General features: G+C 38.8%; 1 protein-coding gene and 1 long non-coding RNA gene across 4 annotated transcripts in view; both read left to right on the plus strand.

Moving 5' to 3' along the window:
- LOC145291325 (methylosome subunit pICln-like) overlaps window positions 1–26,270 on the plus strand; it is an 82,250-nt gene that overhangs the window by 10,249 nt on the left and 45,731 nt on the right. For all 3 annotated transcript variants that reach the window (XM_080137073.1, XM_080137072.1, XM_080137074.1), the window contains exon 2: window positions 13,963–14,099. In XM_080137073.1, coding sequence (XP_079993199.1) covers window positions 13,963–14,099 — 137 coding nt within the window. The remainder of the gene's footprint in view (window positions 1–13,962; window positions 14,100–26,270) is intronic.
- Window positions 3,907–4,415, plus strand: LOC145291320 (uncharacterized). The gene is made up of 2 exons (XR_013869381.1): window positions 3,907–4,295; window positions 4,359–4,415. It is a non-coding gene; the product is annotated as an uncharacterized LOC145291320 (long non-coding RNA).

The raw sequence follows: 26,270 nt of genomic DNA on the forward strand, positions 1-26,270 counted from the left end.
ATGCACAAGACAATATTTATTTGCATAAATATATATACAAAATGTGGCACAAGGCCAAAAATAGGGGGGGGGTTAATGTGGACCTATCTAACATAAAGTTAACTTAACTAGACTCTTTCACCAGAATACCAGAATCACTCTATGGGAATCCTAATTATAACCCGAAAAATGATATATTCATGATGTGGGGGGGTTGGGGCTAAAAATTTTATATACAAAAAAGAATGAAATATTTACAATGAAAAAATAGTAGTTAGTAAAAGAGCCCCCCCACTACTAATTGTGGCAGATAGAAAGCTTTGTCAGTCGAAAAGACGCAGGTCCACACGAAAACTGACTTTATTGAATAAACACCACAAAAACGACCTGCATCACTGACAAAGCAGTCCATCCGTCACCTAATTGGGGTCGGGAATGGGGATTATCGAACCTAAGGTGGGGGGGAAAAAAAGGGGGGGGGACAAGGGCAAACTAAAAGAGGGACTGGGACGATGAACACATACATACTCTAGCTAAGCTAAAAAATCAAACAATAAAGCCTAACTAACCTATACTAAACTAATCGGTCCGATACTGATGTCTTGTTAGTTCAGGACACCCAAAATCCTTTTTGACCTAAATCAAATCAGAAACGAATTCAAGGCCAGCTCCAGTCACTCTACACAGTCGCGAAGCTTTCACCCACCTTTCGTTGAAATTCACAGGAGTGAGTTTCACCTTCTCCAGCTTAATTCGCATTTTCAACCGATGCTTGAAAATGAGAACAAGCTGGGGAGCAGTGAAGGTCTCATCTCCATAAACCTCCTTCTGTCGTGTCGACCAAATCACGCCTCTCATAACAGCTAGCAAACACAGAAAAACATAACGTTCCTCTTTCTTCATACTCGGCGCCCAATTGCAGCACGGGGAAACCGCATCCAGTACAAAAAAACGCCCGTTTAGTATGCGAACTGTGAAGCTCTCAACTAACTCACATAATGGTCGAACGATAGCGCAGTGGAAGAAAGCATGGCTTAGGTCTTCCTCCCAATCTCCGCATCGGACACAACTAGGTGTCATTGTAAAACCCGCTATGAAAAGTTTTTTGTGAACCCAGAGGGCATCTCGGATTACCAACCAGGTGAGTGATGCCTCGTAGTTATCGAAACAGCTCATCCCGGGCGCCCAAGGCCATATCGAGCGACGCTCCCCATTCGTGAAACCGAACTCCTCAATCTTTTCGTCTCGGACAGATCCCCTCACTAAAACCCTATATAGCGCTTTGCGAGACAACAGCCGGGTGTCAGAGAGGCTTTCATTCACCCGTTGAAGGAACCTCAACGCCTGTCGACACTCGTAATAGAAATGGCATTCGTTTCGGGGCCTCCTGCGTGCCTCCCCCTCAGCCGAATGCACACTCTCCAAAGCCGGAAAGGCTTTCTTAGTGTCTTCCATCCAGAAGACACCGTTCCCTAAGTCAGGTGTACACATTCGGTCCAGGTATATCAGCCTTAGAGTGTGTCTACGTATTTTGATATTAGGCATACCCAGACCGCCTTCAGACGGATGCAGGCAACAGATCTCCCGAGCAACCATGGCTTGCTTTCCGCGCCATAAGAACGCGAAAAGAGCACGCACTAGTTCAAGTAGTGAGGACTCCGGGAGTGGAAGCACTGATAGACGGTATAGGATCAGGGGGTAGATATGAGTATTGCATACCTCCGCCCGACCCTTTAAAGTTGGATTTCTCAAAGACCACAAATGAGCTGTGGTCTTGACCACTTTCAACACTTCTGACCAATTTTTCTCCAGCTGGAGGTCGGGGCCAAACCAGACGCCGAGTAGCTTGCAGGGCCCATCAGTCCAGCCAAAGGGCTCCTGAAGGTGCGTTCCCCTCCAGGCACCAACACGTAAGCCAATAGACTTAACGTGGTTGATTATGGCCCCTGTTACCTGTGCATACCATCTTGTTTCCATATCGACGACTCTAATCTCGGCATTGCTCGTTACAAGCACAGTCACGTCGTCGGCATAGGCGGTATACTTTACTGGGGTAGAACCACCTGGCAAAGTAATCCCGCGAAGGACCGGATTAACCCTAAGCTGGCGCAAAAAGGGCTCAAGCGCGATGACATACAGCATGGGTGATAACGGACAACCTTGACGGATAGATCTTGTTAACCTGAAGGGCTTCGATCTCACCCCATTCACCTCCACCATAGCACCGGGGTTAGCATACAAGAGACGAATCCATGAGCGAAACTGGGGTCCAAACCCAGCCGAGCAAAGAACAGCCCCTAGGTAACGATGGTCCACCCTATCGAATGCTTTGGACTGATCTAAATTGATCAGCGCGGCTTCTGTGTCGACTTTCTCTATGATCAAGCGTATCGCGTGCAAATTATCTTGAATCGTCCGGCCCTTAACAGAACACGTCTGTTCGGGACTTATGAGACGATGTAAAACAACCTGCATACGATTTGCTAAGATCTTGGCCAAAATCTTTAACTCTGTGTTTAACATTGTTAAGGGCCGGAAATTGCTAATCCCATCCCCTCCATTTTTATCTTTGCGAAGCAATTTAATGATCCCCCTGGTAAAGTACTGAGGAATAGACCCGTTCCTAAACCAGGAGTTGAAGAGTGTGGCCAGCAAAGGAATAAAAATGGGCGACAGCCTCAAGTACACTTCGTAAGGCAGACCATCAATCCCAGGGGTCCTGTCTAGCCCGACTTGTTTCAGAGCCTCAAGGACTTCTTCCTCTTTTATGCTACCTTCACATGTAGCTGCTTCGGTCGCTTCAAGGCGAGAAAAATCAGCTAAATACGTGTCAAACTGTTCAATCTCCAGACCGGGCTCCATGGTAAAAAGCTCCTGCAAATGAGCTCGAAAACCCTCCAGGATTCCATCATTTGATGTTACGGTTCGTCCGTCCGGCAATGTGACACTGGCGATGTGTCGATCAGTCGCACGTCGACGCTCCTCCGCATGCATTGACGCGGCCATGTTTGTTGCCTCTTTCGGCACTCTTTTTAACCTAGCCCTAACTACTAGACCCTGGTCCTTCCTGTTATCCAGGGAGTCCAGTTCAGCCTTAATTAAAGTATAACTATCACTATCCCCCTCCTCCACCGCCCTTTTTAATCTATCATCTAGTGCCGCTTTCGCTGCTCTAGAACTAAGATTGAGTCGATGACTAAAATCAGCAGCGAAGGACCTAATTACTTGTTTAAATTTTCCCCACCACTTATTCCCAATAATGGCTCCCGTCAATTCCCTCTGTATTGTTAGTAAAAGCTGTTCCCGGAAGCCCTTCACGTCAAACAACGACGTGTTGAACTTCCAGTAACTAGCCATCCTAGGTTTAACGCTATCTAAGTTTACCCGAACCCGGACTAACCTATGGTCCGAATAAACTGTTATGAAAACTTGGACAGTCTAAAAGCCCTAAGTCGACTCTCCTAACTAAGAACCGATCGATGTAACTCGAAAGTTGCACCGGATCGGAGCCGCGTCTAGCTGTCCAAGTCCAAACTACATCCCCGGGCTTTTCGTTTCGAAATTTATCGACAAGATCAAACTTGTCGATAAAGTCTCGAAACGCCTTAGCATCCCGGTTCTGGTTAGTAGCCCTTGAAGTATTACCCCTGCAATCTAAATCGGGATCCAGGACCGCGTTCCAGTCTCCCGCTAAAACTATCCGCCGAGACGAATTCATGAAGGGCTCGATCCCCCGGAAAAAGGAAACCCTCTCGCTATGGCTATTGGGAGCATAAACCCCAATAAATCGAAATGCCACATCCTTTACGGTAACATCCAGCACGTGCACTCTTCCTTCTGGATCAGCATAGACTGGGTCACACGAAGCATCAAGAGCGCGTCTAACTAGCCAGGAAATACCCCTCGAGTGGGAATCAAAATGTGCTGAATAGAGCTGAAAGTCCCTAAGCAGTACACCCTGATAATCACTGGGAATGAAGTGCGTTTCCTGTACACAGCATATATCCACCCCGAGGCGTTGAAGGTCGCGTGCAACTCGAAGTTTACGAGAGGCGTCCCTCAACCCTCGGACATTCAAAGTAGCTAACCTTAAAGCCATTGTGATCTATCTAGGGTTGGGTATCCTTAACAAACATGGACGGTGCCAAGACACCGACAGCTGTCCCCAATGATCCAGAGGTCATCTCATTAGTGATGGCCCCATCAGGGGACAGACCACCGATGTCTAGAGGAAATGTTAACTTAATCGCTCTATAAAGTGAAGGGTGGATTTTTATGGGGACCCGTCCAACACATAGTTTCTCCATTTTAAGTATGTCGGAGTCGCTAAAAAAGGCTGCTGGAGGAATGATATTAAAAGCAGAGTTTGCTTCCTCCAGCATAGTCCAAACTCCTTTGGCCTCTTCACGACTTCTAACCACAGTTAAAAGCCTTTTGGCATTGGGAAAATTTTCTGGGTTTGTAATGTCCAGTTTGTTTATCTGCTTCACCGCGTAGAGGTTTCGGTAGTCTTTTCTACCATGATTTTTTGATATGGCCTCTATATCAGCCGTGATCTTACACACGTCTTTGCCCTGAAAAAAAGGGGGTCTTTTCTTTTTTTGGTCTTTTTCCACGGAGGGACTTCTTTGTCTTTTCTTTTCAGAAGTAGAAGGGTGAGGTGATGGAGGAGGGGGCATGTCAATTTTCATAGGGGAAGCGGGGGGGGGGGGATTTTTTGGGTGTATTGTTTGGGGAGCAGAATGGAGACGGTTTAGGGGACGGTTTAGGGGTCTTTTTGGATGGGGAGCCAAGGGTTGTCAACTTTGGGTCTCTTTTTGGTACGTTTGCGGGAGAGAGGGGTGGCGCTTTACGGGGTGATCTTTTCTCTTTTGGAGGAGGGGCAGGCTTTTCGGGGAAGAGATTGGGGGAAATCTAATATCTTTTTTTCTTTTTCTTTTTCTTTTTTCTTCTCGCTTTGCTTGCGCTTTTCATCAAGCGAGTCCTTTAGTTTTAGCAGGGCCTTAAACTTGTTGCCCCCCCGGGTCTTTACTGGTCCTAATGTCTAATATCTGCTCTTTGATCAGTTTATCCGCGTACGTTTTACGAGGCGATTTAGTAAACGGTACCAGTGTCCATTCTCTCTTTTTGGGCGATTCCATCTCAGAGTTGAATTTTTCCTCGAATTTCTTCTGTTGTGATTTCTTTAATCACTTCAATTGTTTTGCTTGTATTTGGCGTTCTAGCCTCAGGTTCGAGGTGCCCAACAACCACCTCTTTAGGGTTTGTTGTGTTTGTCACATTGGTTTTTATCTTTTTCGGACAGGTGTAAGTTAAGTGACCTACTTCACTACAAATCCAGCAGGTCGGCCTCCTCCCTGTGACCACAATGGGGAGTTTTTCAGCTCCTGCTTCCAGGAAGTAGGGTATTTCGAGGAAAGCTTCTTTGTTGTACTGGTCCACCTCTATACCAGTGATATCACCGAATTTCAGGAGGTAGGCAGCTAGATATTCACCTGGGACCGCCCCTGGAACTTCGAAAATGGAAACAGTCGTTCTCCTCCGTCCTAGGTACTCCATTCTTAATATGTAGTCTTGTGTAATGATTTCCTTTTTGGTTATAGCGACGCATTCTTCCTCTGTTTTAAACAGGGCGGCCCAGGTATTGTAGCCTCTGCATTTCGTTACACGATCCACACGCATTCCTGCCGTTGCCAGTAATTTGGTTACCGTTTCCTTAGTTGACCTGATCAATTTTTTGGTCTTGCGATCAATCACAAAAAGTGAAATCGTTTTCTTGGCAAATTCCTGTAGCCGTGGTGCTTCCAAAGTAACTCCTGTGTCTGTAACATATTGCAGACATTTCCTTGCTTCCGTTAAAAAGTTGTTAACGTCAATTTTAACTTTGGGTGGTTTCGCCCACCCATTCTTTTGTTCGCCACTTTTGTCCTCTTCCGACGGCACATTGCTGGCGGACGCCATGGCCGACGGGTTAGAGAGGGAAAAAAATAAAAATAAAAAAATAGGGTAAAAGTCCCGTTCAAAAATAACAGCAGGAAGATAACAGCAATAACAACTTTAACAAATAAAACAAATTTAACACGGCAATAACAATAATAATAACAATATGTGAAACAATCGCAGGAAAAAATAACAAACCAACGTGACGATAAAGACTCGGCTTATGCACAAGACAGACACCAGATTGAGCTGGACTGAGGGCTTGTATTTATGTACAAGCATATCCAATCAGGCGATTCAGCCAATCACAATCCAAGGAATAGACTGGCCCATGTGTGCACAATGGAATCTCCCATTGTGCCATAAATAGTTCTCCTCTTTCATGAGAAGTAACTTTAGTCTTTGTCAAGTTATCCACAACTTGAACGCTGACCAAAAGTCCACTACACAATCCAACATGGCGCTACGAACAGGATTCGAGACAGAAGATTGGGAAGACTATTTCCTCAAAGCAGGCATTGCTGCCGATTCCGCCAAGAGCTACGCTGCAACTTTTGTGAAGGAAAAACTGAGGAAAGAAAACCTTCAAGTAATGGATCGAGCCATGCTAAGAGAATTGGGAATCACAACAATGGGAGAAGCTCTGTCTATCCTTCGGCAAGCCAAGGAGCCTGCTACCCAGACCACCTATGCTAAGGCACCAGCTGCCAGGCCTCCCCAACTTCATCTCGAAATGACCCCTCAACAATTCAGAAAATTTCGGATTGACTGGGAAGTATTCACCAGAATAACGGACATGCCAACTTCTCAGGCCAATACCCAGTTATACAGTTGCGCTGATGAATCCGTTCAAAACGCAATCATAAATACGTACCCTAAGTTCTTCACCACCAACCCAGACAAGCTGCTAGAGATGACAGAAGCATTGGTAACTCAAAAATCAAATCCCATGGTCCATCGGATGACATTTGCATCTATATCACAGCATGAAGATGAACCCATCCAACAATACCTTGTTCGTCTTAGGTCCACGGCCATAGACTGTAATTTCTCATGCCCCAACTGCGATCACGACCTGTCCGACATTTACATGAAGGACCAATTTATCAAAGGGATATCGAATGATACGCTTCAGACCGATCTACTGGCAAAAGCCGGGTTGCTAAAAACTCTCAACCAAAATATTTGGCATGCTGAGGCATTTGAGTCTGCACTACGGGACCAAACCGCAATGACTGATACCTCAGACATAGCTACAGTCCGGATGTCAATGTATCACAAAAAAAAAAAAAACAGTGCTGTACGGACTAGCAGAGGCAATATTTGCACTAGCTCTACTGCTACTCACAACGATAACATTGCTGATAAAGAACCCCGTCAAACCTGCATAGGTTGCGGTAGTCACCAACACGGTACTCCAAGGACAAGTGCCCGCCATTTAACATGTCCGGCATGGAATCAAATGTGCAACACTTGTGGGAAACTTAACCATTTCTCAGCAGTGTGCCGGACAAAGAAATATCGCCCAGCAGTGATAAAAAGTTTTGAAGACCAAGAAGCTCCCATGAATACACTCATGGCCCATATCAAATTCGATCAAATGAGGGGCACCATTATGACTACAGAAGGTGGTCTGTTAACTGAAATAAAGGCATCAGTAATCCCATTCTCACCAAAACCAGATCCCAGACAAGCTGTCAATATCCCTAGGAGTTGTAGTACAACGCTAAAGGTTTTTCCCGACAGTGGTGCCGCCATTTGTCTTGGGGGACCAAAGCATTTAATCAAAATGGGCCTCACAGAGATTAGTCTTGTCCAATCAAGAAAGATCATACGAACAGTTGGAGGTTTCACACTCATGTGTCAGGGTTGGCTACCAGTTGAGTTTGTGGTCAGAGGGAAAACAACTAGAAGTAACTCTAGTACAACAAGCTTTAGGGGCATCACGAACACTGGCAGTTTTGGTGCTTTTGCACAGTCATTTGTACCGTTTTCTCATCACATGCTGCTGATTTCTCGCTTCGATAAACTAGAAAAGTGGAGATTAACAAGCTCCTGATGATAACTAAGAGAAAATCGTGCCATATGGACTAAATGTTACATTGTATGACCTGGAAAAACATCAATTACGATTAGAGATGCTTTGTTGCCTGTTAGTGGATATTTTAAACTGATTTAGGGGCGATAATTTAAGCGGATTTGTTGCTGCGGACTTTCTTTTTGCCTCAATTTTAAGTTGTTTTTTTTTAATTGATGTGAACGCTAGAATATTTCAATTAAAAGTCAAATATAAACAGATAAAATTATGGATGAATAAAAGGCCAATCAAATGAGGTATAGGTTGTTTAAACAGTTACATTAAATTTAGCTTAAATTTGCAATTTTTGAAAAAATTACAAGTGTGGACTTTCTTTTTGCCGGCACTGTACATCATTTTCGGCTATTTTGACGGAGAGCATTTGAAGCATTTAGCATTATTACTCCATATTACCTCTTCACAACTCTTTTATATTAGCAATTTGACATTTTATTTCTTTACATCGAATAAGCTCAAATAAAGTATTATTGAAAAGAGCATAAAAAAAAACAAAGAAATATAGAAAATCAGCTCATTAGAACTGGTGTTATGACCATTCAAATTATCAAAAAATGTGTGGTTCACTGGACATTTTGTCTGAAGTCAGTCCTATTCAAATGCATATAAGCTTGTGACTAAAAATGGTAGGAAATTTGCACAATTTACAGACTAATCCATCTTTAAAAAGCTGTAAATTCAGATCTTTTTAAGATATTGTGATGAAATTTTAAACATATAACACCATGAAGGTTCACTGGCTGTATTTACGACTGTCTCACTTGGTAACTTACGGATTAATTAGCATCAGTTTAAACTTTAAGTAGAAAAATCATAAAAACAGCTCAGAAAAATGGTAAGTAAAACTTTATCATCAAAGGAAATAATATTCTGATGGACATTATCATTTGCATTATTATTATACTATGAAAAATTCAAGATGGCGACCGGGAAATCCAAGATGTTTACCACAACATGATTCAAAGAAATTATTAACAAAATATGGCTTGTTTCATATCAAAGGAAAGCCGTCGTTCTGCTAACAGTGTGGCAACAAATGTTCAGACGCCTTTCCAGTATTAAACGGGTGACTATTGATGTAATAGTTGTAATTGTATCGAAGTGCAATCCTTACTAATGTCCCCAATCTGGCTAAACCAAAAACATAATTCCTGGTCGCGGCTCTCTACAGTCTTTCATCAGATGGGATCCTTGATATCTGAAGTATTTACTGGTAAATTTGTCTTTTAGCCATCTGCTCCTCTCTGCTGGGATTGTTTACCATAAAAGTTGCAACTGCTCCCAGTTCACCAGGATATTTTTCCAGCACTGACATGCCTCAAAATCTCCTTCATGGTTTCAATCCCAGACAGTCGTTATAGTTCCATAGAAATGTCATCAGGAAGACTACTTACGATAATCAGTTTAACAGTCTTCTTAAGGCTGCGTCCTGTCAGATGCCTTGTTTCTGCTGCATCTACTGATTCTCCAATCCATGTAACTCTTCTAAACTTATTTTATGCCTCAAAAATGCTCTCCGAAAATGCAGTCTTGAATCTGTTTTCGATACTCTCTGCATCGGTCTGGTCTGCCTCTCCTATTTCCAGGTAGGCCGCTAACACATTCCCTTCCAAATACATTGGAATCAATGTTCTTTTGTTGATCAACTCATGAGAAGTCGTGACAGTGGTTCCCCATATGCATGGCTAAAATTCCAACCATCACCAAAAGTCACAATCCTACTTCTCAACTCAGGCTGTATAAAAGCAGCCTATCTTCTCCATTTGCATGTGTGTGACGAGATTTCATGAGACTACAGCTTAAAACCACAGGTGGCATCTTTAATCTCTTTCTCTTTATCGCCTGACACACACACACATGGTAAGACTTATGTTTCCTTAACTTAAGACAACATGCCCCCCTGATCTTTAGATCACATTTCGTACTCCCTCATCCACTGTGGCGATTGTCTTTCTCTACTCGGCCTCCGAGGTGTCTCACCACCCTCTTGCTGCACATCACTTTCCACTGGCCAGATATGTCTTAGTACCCCATCTACTGCAATGTTGTTGCTTTTATTACTCCCGGTCACGCGTCCTCTGCTTCGCTGTGTTGTACATCACGTTCCTGGGAGTTTAACCCATACTTCATCCCCAAATTTGATGGTCCCTGTTGCCTCTGTCTCCCTGCTTGCTGGAAGAATCCTGGGATGCCTCCAGGAGTATGTGAATATCGCTAGGTGTGGAACTGTCTCTTGCACTTGTCCCGATCTAGGCAATATATTGTACCAGTAGACAGCTTGCTCAGGTGAGGTGCTCCCTCTATTTGCCATTACCTTTATTGTTCGCTGGTTTCTTTCTATAATCCCGTTGCCACTGGGTTTATAGGTAGCTCTGAAGAACTGACATATTCCATTTCTTCAGTACATCCGCCACTGCTACCGATCTAAATGCGGTACCATTGTCGGTTAGGAGCTTTTCCACTGGACCTCGCTCTAGAAACACATGTCGAGGGTTGCCGCTATTTCACTGGCTGTTTCACCTCGCAGCCTTCTCCATAGAGCAAGGCGCCCGGGACCACAGCTAATCATTGTCATGTAAGCCCACATATGGTTTGTAATGGGTTACATTAACTGCCAGTCTTTCCCAGGTTCCAGTCACACTTGGTTCTCTAGCTTCGTGTGTGCTTGGAGCAAGGTCAATTGACTGACACCTGTCGCAAGTCCTGATCACTTACTTTACTTGTTCCTTGATGACACTCGGGTCGACTTTTCTCACCAGATACAACGTCCTTTCTACCGTCATATGGTGCACATAATGCAACTCTTGCACTCCAGAATTATCCAGGTCAGACACTGCAGCAACACCCTCATTTTTGGGCACAAGCGAGCTCTTTCTCACTTTTATGAGAAAATTTGCTCTGTTTTTCTCGGAAGCCACCTTGATTACATGTAGCTTCAGAGAAAACTCTTGCATCAGCTCAGCCAGCATCCCAAGCCTGCGCTTCACCAGCATTTTTGCTGCCCCTCACATGACACGACTCCATCTGGCATGCCTCTTGATGTAACTGCATGCTGGTCTAAGCCAGCCGGCAATGGAGTAATGCCCGATCAGCCTGCCACATATAGAAGAAAGCTCCTGCTTGTTGAGCTCTTCTTCATTTGCGAGATCTCATTCTCTCTTCAAAATTTCAGGCCACCTGACCCACTTCATTTCAGCTTTAGATTCCCGTCGAATTCCACTTGAAAATCCGGATCATTGAATGATATCCATCTCTTTTCTCCAACCTCTTTGACTCTTTTGTTGACCTGCTCTGTCATTGCACACCCTGCTGTGAAATTTCCTGCAATCTCCCCGCAGGTGCGGGTCCCCATATTCGAAACATGTACCTTGTGGTCTCGGATGACTTCTGCTCACATACTTCCATGCTGTTGAAGCCGTTCCTATAGACCCAAAGGTTTGAGTGCTCACTAATATTTTCGCAGTTGGGAGCAGCTTGTTCACCTCCAAGATTTCAACACACAGGACTTGCTCCAACCTTTTGGAAATCACCTCCAGGAACCCAGTGACAAATGTCATCTAGGCCACGTGACTTGCTGCCTCCTAATTCCTGATAGCTCCATTAATCCTTTAATCTCATTAACATGCACATTGATGGATTTCCCTGTCCACCTCATTTCTTTGAATCTGGTGAAAGCCTCAAACGGCCCCTCGGCTGACTTTAATTGCATCAGCATCATCCTGTTCCTGCTCATTCAGCTTCAAGTATAGGGCTAGTGCATTCTCCTCCAAGAATAATGGTATCACTGTGGCAACATCACTTATCTTTTGGAGTTTCACCACTAGGTCCACTTTCTTTAGCCAAGCCACCGCATCGCCTTCACCAGTGAATAGCTTTATCATATTGTTCAGGCCGATGGCCATAGCCGAAATAGCTTGTTCTTTTGTTTATCAACTCCTGAGAAGTCATAACAGTCGTCCCCAAAACATGTGGCTAAAAATTCAACAATCATCAAAAGTCACCGTCCTACTTTTCAACTCAGGCTGCTTTTGCTATCTTCCCCATTTGCATGTGTGTAGCGAGATTTTGCGAGACTACAACTTATAAAACCGCAGGTGCCATCTTTAATCTCTCTCTTTATCGCCGACTTTGCCCAACACACATGTGGTAAGACTTAAAACAACACTACTACATCTTTGATTTTTTTTTTTTCCAGTTTTGCAACTTCAGCTTATTAAGTCACCTAACCACATCGCCTTTTCCAGTGAATAGCCTTAGAATGTCATTGCTTAACCGTACTCATCTCTCATTTTCTCTGTTCACCAGAATAACTTGTGGTTAAAAAGTGTTAACTAACATACTACTGCTATAACCGTACTATTCTGAATCTTGACGCTCTACTATCAAAACTTGCTCCTCTGACAATCCTGTCTCTGAAAAATCAGGCTTTTTATATTCAACTAGAAGCATCTCATTTGCATGTCATGTGACATTACAAACATGAAGGCAAAGGCGGCTATTTTTTCTTTTTTTTTTTATTCTTGTGTATACAGCACAGACTGCACACAAACAGGCTTGTCCCAATTTTTTATCACACTGATTACCATGACTAATGACGCTACCTAAAAGCTCTTCTTTCAAACATCTTGGCTTAACATTTACAGACAACATGAATTGAAATAAATACATTGAGAATGTTACCAAGGTTGTGGTAAAGAAGGTGGGTTCTCTCTACTGTGCTAGAAAATGACTCTCACCTGAGAGTAACCTATATATCTACAAAGCCATCATTTGCCCATGCATGGAGTATTGTTGCCACATCTGGATTGATGCATCTATCACTTGTCTCTCGTTCTTATATGGAGTACAAAACAATCTCCAACCTAATGGGTGCTGCACTATCAAACTAACTTCAACCTCTGTCGCATCACCGAAATGTTGTATCCTTGTACCTGTTTTGTAAGTATTTTAATGAAATGTGCTCTCACAAAATTGTACCACTTCAACGTAAATACTCTCTGAGACAAACCTGACAATCAGCAAAATCCCACCCCTACACTGTAGAGATTCCTCAATGCCAAAAAGCCTTCTACTCTAATAGTTTCATCCCTCAGACTGTTACTTTGGAATTCCCTCCCAGGTCCTTGTTTCCCGGACTGTACTGACATGCAGAAGTTCAAGTGTAATATGAACAGACATCTTGCAGCTCAACTCCCTGCAAAGTGACACTATGCCTTGGTTGGGGTGAAATACCAGTAAAAAAAAAAAAAAAGAAAATGGCCATCTAGGATGAGTTAGATCTTTTAGTTAAGAAGGATCTGATTAAATTGTCCAAAATTTAATGAGAAAACCTTTATGCCAGTCTTTGTCAAGTGCTACTGCCATAGCTTCATCTGCCTTATCTCATGTATATGCATTTACAGATGACCATTAGGAGATATATATATGCATGCTTGTCAGAAGTCATTTTCAAGGTGATGAACTATCACTCGATTGATGGATTAATAATTCAAATATTTTAGCAAAGAGAGGAAACTTGTGATAATTTTGTGGTTTAGTTCTTTCAGCAGAGTTCAACTTATGATTTCAACATATATTTTGTCATCTTACAAATGATCTTTAGTTTTAGTTATATCTACTGATTTCACAAAAAATTTTATCCAAAAATTGTTTTTCCAATTGAAATTTTTGTAAAATTTTAAACTTGGATCTTATCAGAACTCACCACAGATTTTATGTGAATGTTTTTGAAGGGCATGTTAGACAAAAGCACAGAAGGGTGTGAAGAACAGATTTATAAAAATTTGACGAAAAATAGTTTTTACAAAAATGGTTTCTCATTAACTGCACAAAGTTTTCACTCTCCTCTAGCCTCTAATTATATTTGAATAAGACGAAAAACCATGAATTTAATGATATTCATTTAGTAAAATATATAATTTTTTTTTTTTTTTTTTTTTTTAATCTAGTCGGCTGTCATGGGTTGGAAATGAAAATGGTAAAGGTTTCTCTTTGGAATATCCTGCCATTTCAGTACATGGTGTTTCCAGAGACTCTATCAATTTTCCACATGAATGTATTTATATGATGATTAATTGTTTTATTGGTAAGTCCCAACAAAATGGATTTTTTAAAAATTTTGATGATATTAATTAGTTGGTCTTTTTTGTTTTTGAAATTTGTAATCATATTAATTAGTCTTGTTTTTTGACATAAAGTTATATCAAAATAAAAAGCACCTTCATTTATCTTTTCATGTAAATTTTATATTTTTTGCTTACTGTAAAATATTCCATGAAGCAAAAATATTGTGCATGATTTTACATCTATTTAATGTAGATTAGTTTTTATGATTTAGTGTTAATAATTTGTATCCATAAATTTTTTTTACTTGTCACTGTATTGTTTTTTTTTTTTTTATATGTTGTATACTTTTATGAACAATTAAAAAAAACTGTAAAGGACTTATTCATACCTTTCAATGTTTGTCATGTGAAACTGTTTTGAAAGTTAATTTTTTTTTTTTTTTTTTTTTTTTACTAAATCTTATTTCAACTGAATAGGAAGAAAACAAATTATACATATGCACAGATGAACCAAATTATCTACACAGAATATATAATAAAAATATCCAGATCAAATTCTCTTGAATATCTCATCATATAGACCTCAAAAATGTCTTTGCAATTTTCTTTTATCAATTCATTTAGTTTATTAAAATTTCTTACACTCCTATTACTTTAACTAAAGGGTGTGCACACTTTTGCAATTTGTGAGCTACTTCTAAAATAACCAAGTCAAAATAATCTACCAAGTAGAATGTAACTAATTTAAATTTGTAATGCATTTATTTAAAAATGTATTGAAAATATTTTAACATTCATAAATGTTGGGCATACCTTGCAAAATTACATGAATCCAATTGCTCGGTGCAACATTGCATTTTTGAACGTTGTCTTACCCTGATGACTTGCACTGAAGGGATGCATAGTCTGGACATTAGCTACTGACGGCCAACCTCAAGCATATTTCTAAATCATCATCTGTCATGGTAGAACGATACTTGGATTTAATAATCATGTGGGAAAAGGCTGATTCACATCGATAAATGGAGCCAAATGATGCAGTCAATGAAGTTGCACATTTTCTCATGTTGGGATATTTTTCCTTTGTAAATAAGTTGGAACTTTGGGAAGATATGATGCATTTTTCGCTTGAAAGCATTAACTGAGCTTTTTTTCTTTTTTCTTTTTTTTTTGCAGCTCTAGATTAAGGTTATTTAACATGTTGGTCAGATCAGTTATAAATCCTATGTCTAGCAGTCACTGATTGTCACTTAGTTGGTTATATTCTACACTTTTGGATTCTCGGAAGAAAACCTTGATCTTGAAATCTTTGTCAGAATTTTCCTCAGCTGAACCATTTGACATCAGTGTTCAACAATAACTCAGTGGTCACCATCAGTGTTATTCAGATGTGAATGGAATAAGCCAGAAGAGATTTGATGCAAATAGAACAGGCGATCTTCATTGCTACATCCATTATTTCTTTCGTGTTGAGCACTTTAAAACATAAAGCTTGTTGGTGTATTATGCAGTGGTAATTAAGGAAGTCTGGGAAAGAATTGTCCTCCCTGCACTTAGCAATAAACCCATTCAGGTGACCAACCATCGCGGGCGCTCCGTCAGTGGTGATAGACACCATTTTGTACACTGGAAGCTGAGTATTCTCAATGAAGTTTTTAAAGGACAAAAATATGTCTCTCCCTCTTTGTTTTCTCCACCCTCCCTTTTCTACTGGCTTCCTGACTTGGAACACACCAACGAAGAATATTATAAACCCTTTCCTTTTGCAGAGCTAGATCATGTTCTGTGGGATCAGGAATAGAAACAACAAAATCCACTACAAGTCTTTACTTTATCTCTGCCTTACTCTACAAAATCAGTAAATCGGAACCCATGAATAAATATAGGAAGATGTAAACATCTTGAAGTATAAAAACTTTTTTTTTCTCCCCTGTCTGTAAGGCATCAGAATAAGCTGACTGCCCCCCCTCCCCTGCAGAGGGTAAAAATCCCTCAATGGGTCAACCAGTTAGCCATTGGTTGCTAACCGTAATGCTTTAGAGTGTGGTCCTGATGATTGACCTGACCTAGAGCTGGGTGCATAGAAGTCTAGGCAGCACAATGCATCACTTCCGCTTTTGCTTTAGCTAAATGGGCAGTCGGAGAGGCCCAATCTGACCAATCGGCCAGTCATGCCAAACCCTAGCACTTACACTCAAAATGTCAATCACTATAAAACAGAACAAGACTCCAAGGTATTTCAACATCTTTTTTCCTCACTTCCAAAAACACGCAAATCAAGTAGCAATACACATGGATGATAAACGCTTTGGATAATCAAGATTTCAAGAGGCTTTTGCTAAAATAGTCATATTTTAAAAACCAAAGCAAATCTTCAAATTACCGTTTTGTTCAGAAATGAATATACTTTCACATGAATTAATAAATAACATACATTATCTATTTTTTAGAGTTCCAAGCAAATAAAGTGATAAAAATGAACATCATAAAACAGCATTTTTGGTAAAATTTTGTAATCCCCCCTCCCTCCATTTGTAAATGCTGGTACCGTGTTTTTATTAAGAATTTTTTTATGAAATTTGGAAACTAGCCAGAGGAGAAGTCAGTTTTAATAGTTTTGGGCGTCCAAAATACATTTGACCACACTTCTTTTTTTTTTTTTTTTTTGTGTGTGTGTTAAAAAAAAGATTTCAACATGCCAAATATGGAAACAATTTTCTTCGGACTCCCACTGTTAGGTAAAACAATCTTTTTACTATGTTTATCCGTTGAAAGAATAATTGTATATTGTTTTCTCTTGTGGTACAGAGTAATTTAAAACATATCTGGAAAAAAATCGTTTTGAGTTTGAATGTAGACTAGTATTAGTAATAGCATCATCAGCAATAGCACAGCTGTAAACATGACTTTTTTGTTTTTATTCTAGATCGAATTTTTTAAATTGAAAATCTGGTTATAAAAAAAATTTCTTACATGTTAGAGCTACTTTGTTATCAACCATATAAATAGTTAAAAAATTTGGATAGTGGTAAATTTTTTTAAATATTGTGTTCTGCTTCGAACAACCGAAAACGTGAAATGTGATTTTTTTGGTTCACGTGTACGAGCGGTACAACCCCTCTATTTTTTTAATTTTCGTCCTTTTTAAAATGTTTTCAATATATTCATTTTTAAACAGTTCTAGATTTAGATTTCAGTTTTTTGTGCATAAATTGCATTACAATTCAACTTTTGGGTTCTCTAATTTTTTCTTTTAATGGGTACATGGTATTTTTAAGGAATTGCAGCATATTTATGTGCATTTACTGCAGATTATTTGGAAACCATTAATTTTTGAAGATTTCAGTAGCATATTCTGATTCCTTGTATAAAAATACACTTATATGGTAAATTTCATTTCTTAGTCTTGTGTTTTAACAAAGATATGACATTTTTACTGAAAAAGTAGTGTAAAAAATGTGACAAAACGCATATGGTCTTAAAGAGGGAAAATATCCAAACGTGTGAGGCACAAAAATACTCATAACTTCCTTAACTTTAATCAGATTTAAAAAATTTTAAAAGATTCTTACTTAGCTTATCAAGCTCTTTATATATATATATATATATATATATATATATATATATATATATATATATATATATATATATATATATACCATTATTGAAATATGTTAAATCATTTCAATTTTTTTTATCTGAACATATGTATTTTGGAGAACATAATGAACATGAAAATAGAAAATGCTTGGGAATTCCTTACCAAAAGAGTATATCCTCGAGGGTCATTCTGTGTCAAATCATCCAGAAATATGTGATTTTGAAACCCATATCCCCAGATCTCGCTGTAGTTTGCACTGCAGATATACAATATAGAAACTAAGAAATCCTGAAAATTTGAGCACATAACTCCAAGCGGTTCCCAATTTAGAGCATTTTTTTGTTTGGGCATAATGTGACGCCCGGGTGACAATTTTGTGGTGTCATTTCTTTGAATATTTTCTGATTGGTAGATCATATGGCTCTAAAAATTCACATAGGTAAGTTTTTTTTTTGACCCAAGGAATCCAAAAATGGCATCAGATTTTCTCAAAAATAAAGCCTTATAGAGATATTAAGGGTTTTTGGATTTTTCCACATGTGCCCCAAAATCGAATTTAAAAAAAAAAAAGGGCGTGGCTGGTATGGTAACGCATTACTTTTTTCATATATTTTTTTAGACACAATAAATTGTCTCTGGACCAAAAATGATTAAAAGTTCTTGTTTCGTTCACTCACAGTTTCTGTTGAAAGTCGAGTATATTTTTGACGATAATGAAAAATATTCCCTCCCCCTATTGGATGTGATATTCAATTTAGATATGTTAAACATGTCACACCTTAATTTTGCAATAAATTTTGGAGTAAGCCAGATACTAAAACAATTAAGTTCTGGTAACAATTTCAATGACCTCGCCGTCTTCAAGATTAATTGATGAAGGTTGGAAACACCAAGCCAGATAAATGTATGCTTTTTTATAAGAAACCAGTAATAGGATGGTAAAAATCTTGGGAAGCTTTTAGGACTATCTCAAGCCAACAATTTTGATTAAGAAACTTGAGAAACTTTTTAACCCTCAAAAGACTGAGGGGGGGGGGGCATTTTGACGCAACTTTTTAAACTTTTGTTTATATTTTCCTGAAAACGTGATTTTTTTTTTTCACTCTGATTGTCTATATAGCTTCCTGAATATTTCTAACCTATCATAAGGTGTGAAAAAAATCAAATTTACAAAATAATTTTTCTCCGGGGGTGTCCTTATCAAATTTTCCAGAAATTCCAAAATAATAAAAGTGACCTAAAATAGTCAAAATACAAAATTTTATTGCTTTTCATGATGGGATACTCCAAATTATGTGGAATCTATCTGGAAACATAAAATGTTGATTAAAGTAGCAAAACTTGAAAAAAAAAAAAATTGGTTTTCCTGAATATCAGCATTTTTCTAAAAAATCACAAGATTTCTTTCGACCATAAATCTTAGTCACTGCACATCAACAAAATGCAAAGCACTGCTAATTTTTGTTGATATGTGATGTAAGAAGAGTAAGGAACACAAAGATATAAAAATAAAATTGTTTCAGTTTCTTGTGTTTCGTAGGGTTTATACACATTTTTAAATTCTGGGTCAAGTTGACCCCCCCCCCCCAGTCCACATCAGCATCCAGATCCAAACAAAAAGTAGGAAAAACTCAATAAAACACTCCACCAAAAACTCAATAAAACACTCCACCAAAAACTCAATAAAACACTTCACCAAAGGCACTAACTCCAACAAAAGACGAAACCTCTACCTCTAAAGAGATAGAGGAAAATTAAATAACCTCATGGATAGAAATAATTTAAAAAAAAAAAACAAAAAAAAAACAATAAATCATCCAATGGAATTGTCATGCCAAAAGCAAAATGTGTCAGATGTGAGGAGAATAATCATTAAAAGAAATGGCCAAATGATACACACCAACACATATGTATTAACCTTCAACTCCCACCAGAAACAAAAATTGGGTACACGATGGTCAAGGTGGAAACATACATACCAGGACCACTCAAGTGCTTCAATTGTCAAAAGTTTGGTCACCACAAAGATCGATACACCCGAACCCCTGTGTGCGGAAGATGTGGTAAGAACGGAACAGATCATGAAGAAAAAGACTGCAAAGAAAAACCAACCTGCACCAATTGCGAGGGAGAACACTCAGCCAATTCAAGAGAGTGCAAGACCTGGCAAAATGAAAAACAAATCGCTAAAATAAAATATACTAAAAATATCTCTTTCCCAGAAGCCAGGAAAATGTATGAATCCACCATCCCAACATACTCGGAAATGACAAAAAAAAAACACCATTATAACTAACACCCATCAAGGCCAAAAGTTTGACCCCATCATCAACAAACCTTCAGAAATAAAAACCGACGAACTCCCACCCATTATAACAGAACTAAGATCTCTATTAAAAATGCTGAAAGCTTTTGTGATGGAATTGGACAAACTATCACACAAGACCAAGACTTCTCCAAAAGTCAGATTCTGCCAAACAGAAAATGAAAATAGAGCAAGGAACAAAAACAGACAAAATGAGGGACCCTCCCAGGTGACATCCCCAAAAGAAAAATCCTTCCAGGAACATGGACCTAAACAAAGGTCTCGAAGCAGATCTACGCAAGGGTCCACTGACAAGCCAAAGGGATAAAATAAGGGACAAAAAGATGGTCCATCAAAGAAAGAAAAGAATGAAAACGAACACCCAAGTCGAGAAAAACCATGGCAACGTTCAGGAAAAGAAACTAGAAGTCATAAAGACATTCCTGAAACAAAAAAAAACAAATTGACAAATTGAAAAAATGGGGACAGAGGATAACCCTCCACCTCCTGATGCCCCTGACCCAGATCCGGATCCATGATACACAAAATTATCCAATGCAACTGCTGAGGACTTAAGGCAAATATAAACGAATTACTATTGTTAATATCTAATCTACGACCTGCTATCATCTGCCTCCAGGAAACATTTCTGAAGACACGATAACATCACTACAAAAAACTACACCCAATACAACTTTATACACAATACTGGACAGAGGGCCTCCGGAGGTGTATCGATTCTAGGTAGAAACGAGATCTCCCAGAGCGAAATAACTCTAGACAGCACATTACAAGTAATTGCTGTGAAAACCACTTTGCATAAAATCATCAATATTTGCTCCATAAATGAAGCCGAAGTCAACAAAATAATAGAACAACTTCTTAAACCATACATCTTACTAGGAGACTTCAACAGCCACAACATCATATGGGGAAGCAATAAAACAGACGCAAAAGGTAAAAAAACTAGAAAATATCATCAACAATAACAATCTGTCCCTCATGAACCAAAACTCCAATGCCTCAGGTACATACTCAGCCATTGATTTGTCACTATGCGACCCAGCCACATTAATGGACTGCAGTTGGCAAGTGTATGATGACTCGTGTGGTAGCGATCACTTTCCCATCATACTTGAAAACTCAACCCCGATTGAAAATAACCCCCTCAGATGGAAGCTAAACAAAGCTAATTGGGAGGAATATAAAACCCAATGCAATGCAAAAATAATAGATAAAGATGAACCGGAGAACTCTATAGAACACTTCACTGATACTTTGATGTCAATAGTGTGGGAATGTATACCCAAAGGCTCCAAATCCAAAAAATATAAAAGACCTTGGTTTAATGAAGATTGCCAAAAAGCAGTAAAGCTGCACTTCAAAAATTTAAAAGTCGTCCCACTACCCACAATCTAGACCAATTCAAACAAAACCGAGCAAAAGTCCGTAGAACAATTAAGGCGCCAAAAGAATGTCATGGAGAGTCTATATCAGCAAACTGAACTCTAACACCAAAATAAAACAAATTTGGAATATGGTTAGAACGATAGCTGGTAAAAATCAATCAACACCACTAAAACACCTGTCAAAACATAATACAAAAATAACCAGCAAAAAAGATATAGCAAATGTACTCGCAAAAACCTTCTCAAAAAAACTCCTCTAGCAAAAATTATAAACCACAATTCAAAAAAATCAAACTAGATGTTGAAAGGAACAAACTAAACTTCAACTCAGACAATGTAGAAGACAAGAAACCTTTCACCCTATCTTAATTAACCGATGCCATAAACAGTTCACACAACAGGGCCAGATGAGGTCCACTACGAGTTCTTGAACAACTACCTCAAAAATCCTTAATCTACCTCCAAGACATCGACATTTGGATCAGGGGGTGAACTCCCTGACACATGGAAACAAGCAACAGTGATCCCCATCCCAAAACCCGATAAAGTTAAGTCTGATCCCAAAACCCATAGCATTAACAAGTTGCATATGTAAAACATTCGAAAGAATAATGAACAAAAGACTAACTTGGTACCTTGAATCAAATGGTCTGATTACAAACCTCCAAAGTGGATTCTGAAATAAACGAAGCACCATTGATAACCTGGTACACTTAGAAACCTTTATCAGAGAGGGATTCATAAAAAAGAACATACAACGACCATTTTCTTCGATTTAGAAAAGGCCTACGATATAACGTGGAGATACAGTATCATGAAAGACCTACACAATCTTGGACTAAAGGGAAAACTACCCAAATTAATAAAAGATTTTTTTTGTCTGACAGAAACTTTAAGGTCAGTGTGGGATTCACCCTTTCTGACTTCGAAAACCAGGAGGAAGGGCTCCCACAAGGAAGCATACTATCAGTTACTTTATATAATTATAAAACTCAATTGGTCTTGTAACGATGTATGTAACCTGCCTTTCCGGTTTACAATATCCGGTTACGCATGCGCGCATAACCTGCGCACTGAAATATTAACGTTATTATTTCGAAATTATTATTAAAATGGGAAGAGTGGGGTTTAAAATAACTTAAACGTAATACAGAAATGAACGATGTTAAAAAAAAAAAAAAAGCAGATATATCAAAATTTGAATTTAACTATAATAAGTATTATGGTATCTGTATGGCCAACCACTTATAATTCAGTAACTGTAAATTTTTTTTTTTTTCAAAAATAATCAATTATAATAAATAGAACGACTCCTAGAAATCTATCTATATTCTTTTTTCATTTTAATATACTTTCATAGAAATGTTTCTGTTATGTAAAAAAACAAAAACTATTTTCTTTACGTCACAAGTGTCACGCTCATATATGCATTCCATAGCTAATATAACATATTGACCCAACGGGTCACAGGTAGTCTAGTTTAATATAAAGATTAACAATATTACCAAATGCCTAAGTCCTGGAACTGACTGCTCCCTATATGTCGATGACTTCTTGATCTGTTATAGATCAAAAAATGTCTAAACAATAGAGCAACAGTTGCAGCTGAACCTAAACAAAATAAAGCGGTCGGCCACAGAAAATGGGCTTAAATTTTCTGAGTCAAAAATGAAGTGCATGCACTTCTGTAATATTAAAAAAATGCATAATAATCTAACCTTCAAACTCGATGGAAAAAAAATTGATGTTACTGGTCAATATAAATACCTAGGGATCATTTTTGACAAAAAATTGAATTTTATTCCCCATCTGAGATATTTAAAGCAGAAATGCCACAAAGCACTACAATTATTAAGAGTTGTCGCTAACACAGATTGGGGAGCAGACCAACAAACGCTCCTAAAACTATACAGGACTCTAATTCGTTCGAAACTGGATTATGGCTGTTTCATTTATGGGTCAGCAAAGTCTTCCTACATAAATATCCTTGACCCCATTCACCATGAGGGACTAAGACTAATCTTGAGAGCATATAGAACATCCCCCAAAGAAAGTCTATATAAGAAGCCCACAAAGCACCCTTAAAGCTCAGACGGGAAAAACTTGGCTTACAATACTACTTGAAACTAAAGTCTTGCCCAACAAACCCCGCTTATCAATGTACCTTTGACCCCAAATATAGAAACCTATTTAACAGAAAAGAAAAAGCCATAAAAACCTTCGGACTTCGAATGGAAACCAGTATAGAAGAATCTCAAATTCCAATAACAAATATTCACCATTCTATAATATCCGAAAGCCCACCATAGACTACGAGACAACCAGATGTAATGTTCAACTTAAATGAAAATCAAAAACAAATCCTGCCATATTTCAAGAAGAACATGAAAATATAAAGCTATGCTACTCTAACTATGCATACATATACATAGATGGCTCGAAGGATAACGATAGAGTTGGATGTGCAGCTACCTACAACAATACAACTATTAGCAAACGACTTCTGAATGAAGCCTCTATATTTAGTGCTGAAACCAGAGCCATAGATTTAGCACTGGATGTCATTTCTGAGGAAAACTCAGAAAAATTCATTATATTCTTTGACTCCTTATCCGTTTTAACAGCTATAAAAATAGAAAACAGGAGAACCCCATAATTATCAAACTCCTAAACAAAATAAATCTCATTACCGACCAAAAGAAAATAATATTCATCTAGATCCCTAGCCACATGGGAATCGGGCAATGAAAGAGCCGATGCTATGGCTAAGGAGGCAATGAAGTTGAACCTTGATGGGCACAGGATCCCATACACAGATATTGGAACCCTGTTCAACAGCCATATACTTGGGAAATGGCAAAATCAATGGAATAAAAATACAAATAATACAATATAAAACCCACACTTGGATTATCAAAAAACAAACAGAAAACAAAATGTCATTTTAACAAGACTTAGAATAGGTCACACTCACCTAACCCATTTTTACCTCCTAAAAGGAGAAACTCAACCCCAATGCATTCCCTGTCAAGCACCACTTACTGTAAAACATCTAACTAAATGCACAGATCTTTCACAAATTAGGAAAAAACGCTACAAAGAAATAGATCTTCAAAGAGAACAACACCAGAAAAATCTTATCTTACATTAAAGAAATAGGACTCTTCCAAAAAGTATAACCCCCAAAAACCTTATATTCTGCAAAAACAAAAACAACCTACCTTTTCCCACTTTTCCATCCTCCTATTTACGCTTTCTCTATCTCTCCCCCCCCCACACACTTTGACTGGTTTTCCAACCCAAATTGTATCGATCAATAATACTATAACCTTCCCCCCTCCATTGCAAAACCCAACCATATTCTGCAAGACAGAGAACAAAAAATGATAAAATCCACTATAAAACAACCAAACCAGAAGCTACAAACTAACGATTGAAAATACAAAGAGCTTGAAGAATAAAAATCTCATAAAATAACTGGATAAAACATCTATTCCCAAAATAACTGGATTCGGCATTAAATAACCCAGAAAGGGTTGATATGCCGTAAAACAAAAAATAACCAACCAACCAAACAATAGAAAAATTCACCAAAGTACTCATAACAAAAAAAAATGCATACCCGAAAATTCTCCTAAAATTCAATCCAGAATGTAAAATAGCTCAGACAGAGAAAGGCAGTCTTAAGAAAATTTAAAAACAACCAATAACTTAATAGAATACAAACACCAAAGAGCTAAAACTCAAAAATCAATGAAAAAATCCAAGAGAATCTGCTGGAAACAATTTGCTAACAAAATCATCATAATCATGCAGTTCATCAGTCTTGACAATTACTAGTTGGGGCTTCAGTGCTTTATCCCTTGGTATTGGCATAGTCTCACTCCATCACCAAAGGACTTTCCATCTTGGCTCTCAGTGAGGTAAACAATCGCCCTATCGTGTCCGCTACTACACCTTTTCTTTCTGGATGACATTCTATAGCCTTTTAAGGAAAACTGCAAAGCAGCAGTAGGATTTGAAGTTGGAGTTCTCATCTCTTAGCCTTTTTGCGCACAAGGCAGTGGTGTTTGATTTTGGGGTTGGTTCCCCTAGTCTTCACTCAACCAAAGGCACCCACAAGACAGTGGGGTAGGGGTTGGTAGTGTGCCAAGACATGTCCGCACTACCTCTGGGGTCCCCTATTACTCCAAGATCTACAAGTTTAGCCTGGAGCCGTAAGGCACCCAGTTATCGTGTGTGGCCAACGTAGAGGCACTGTAGGAGTCAAGACTGATGGAGAGGCTATGTACTGGCAGGGAAGACTTATGCAAAGCTGCTCCCCTTTCACCATGAGGTTAGCCAGCGGTGTTAACTGGAAGCGAGAAGGCATGCAAGCATGAACTTAACACTAACTTATACCTAACACACTAGACGCATCACATCCCCCTGCCGGATTAAGAATCCAAACGCACACAAAATAAACACTGCCACTAAACCCAGAACTATCTGGAAAATGATTCAGGAAATATTTAGAAAATATAATCCTAATCCAATAAAACATCTCACAAAAAGAAAAAACAGAAAATAACCAAAAAAGAGATATTGCCAACACACTAGCTAAAACCTTTGCCGAAAACTCATCAAAACACTACAATAAACAATTTCAAATACTTAAGAAACATGAAGAAAAGTACAAAATAAACTTTAACTCCCAAAACCAAAAGCCTTACAATGAAAGCTTCTCAATGAACTAGAAACTGTTAGAAATTTTCTTGAGTTAGCTATTTCAATTTTTTTGATTTATAGAAAAGAACTTTTTTGCAGCGAATAGCCTGTTTTTTGGACAAAGGCAATTAAAAAACAATAAGTTATTGCATTTAAAAAAATTCATATT

This window comes from Euprymna scolopes, chromosome 12 (assembly GCF_053919585.1).
Source record: "Euprymna scolopes isolate OS-2025 chromosome 12, ASM5391958v1, whole genome shotgun sequence".
Classification (NCBI taxonomy): Eukaryota; Metazoa; Mollusca; class Cephalopoda; order Sepiida; family Sepiolidae; genus Euprymna; species Euprymna scolopes.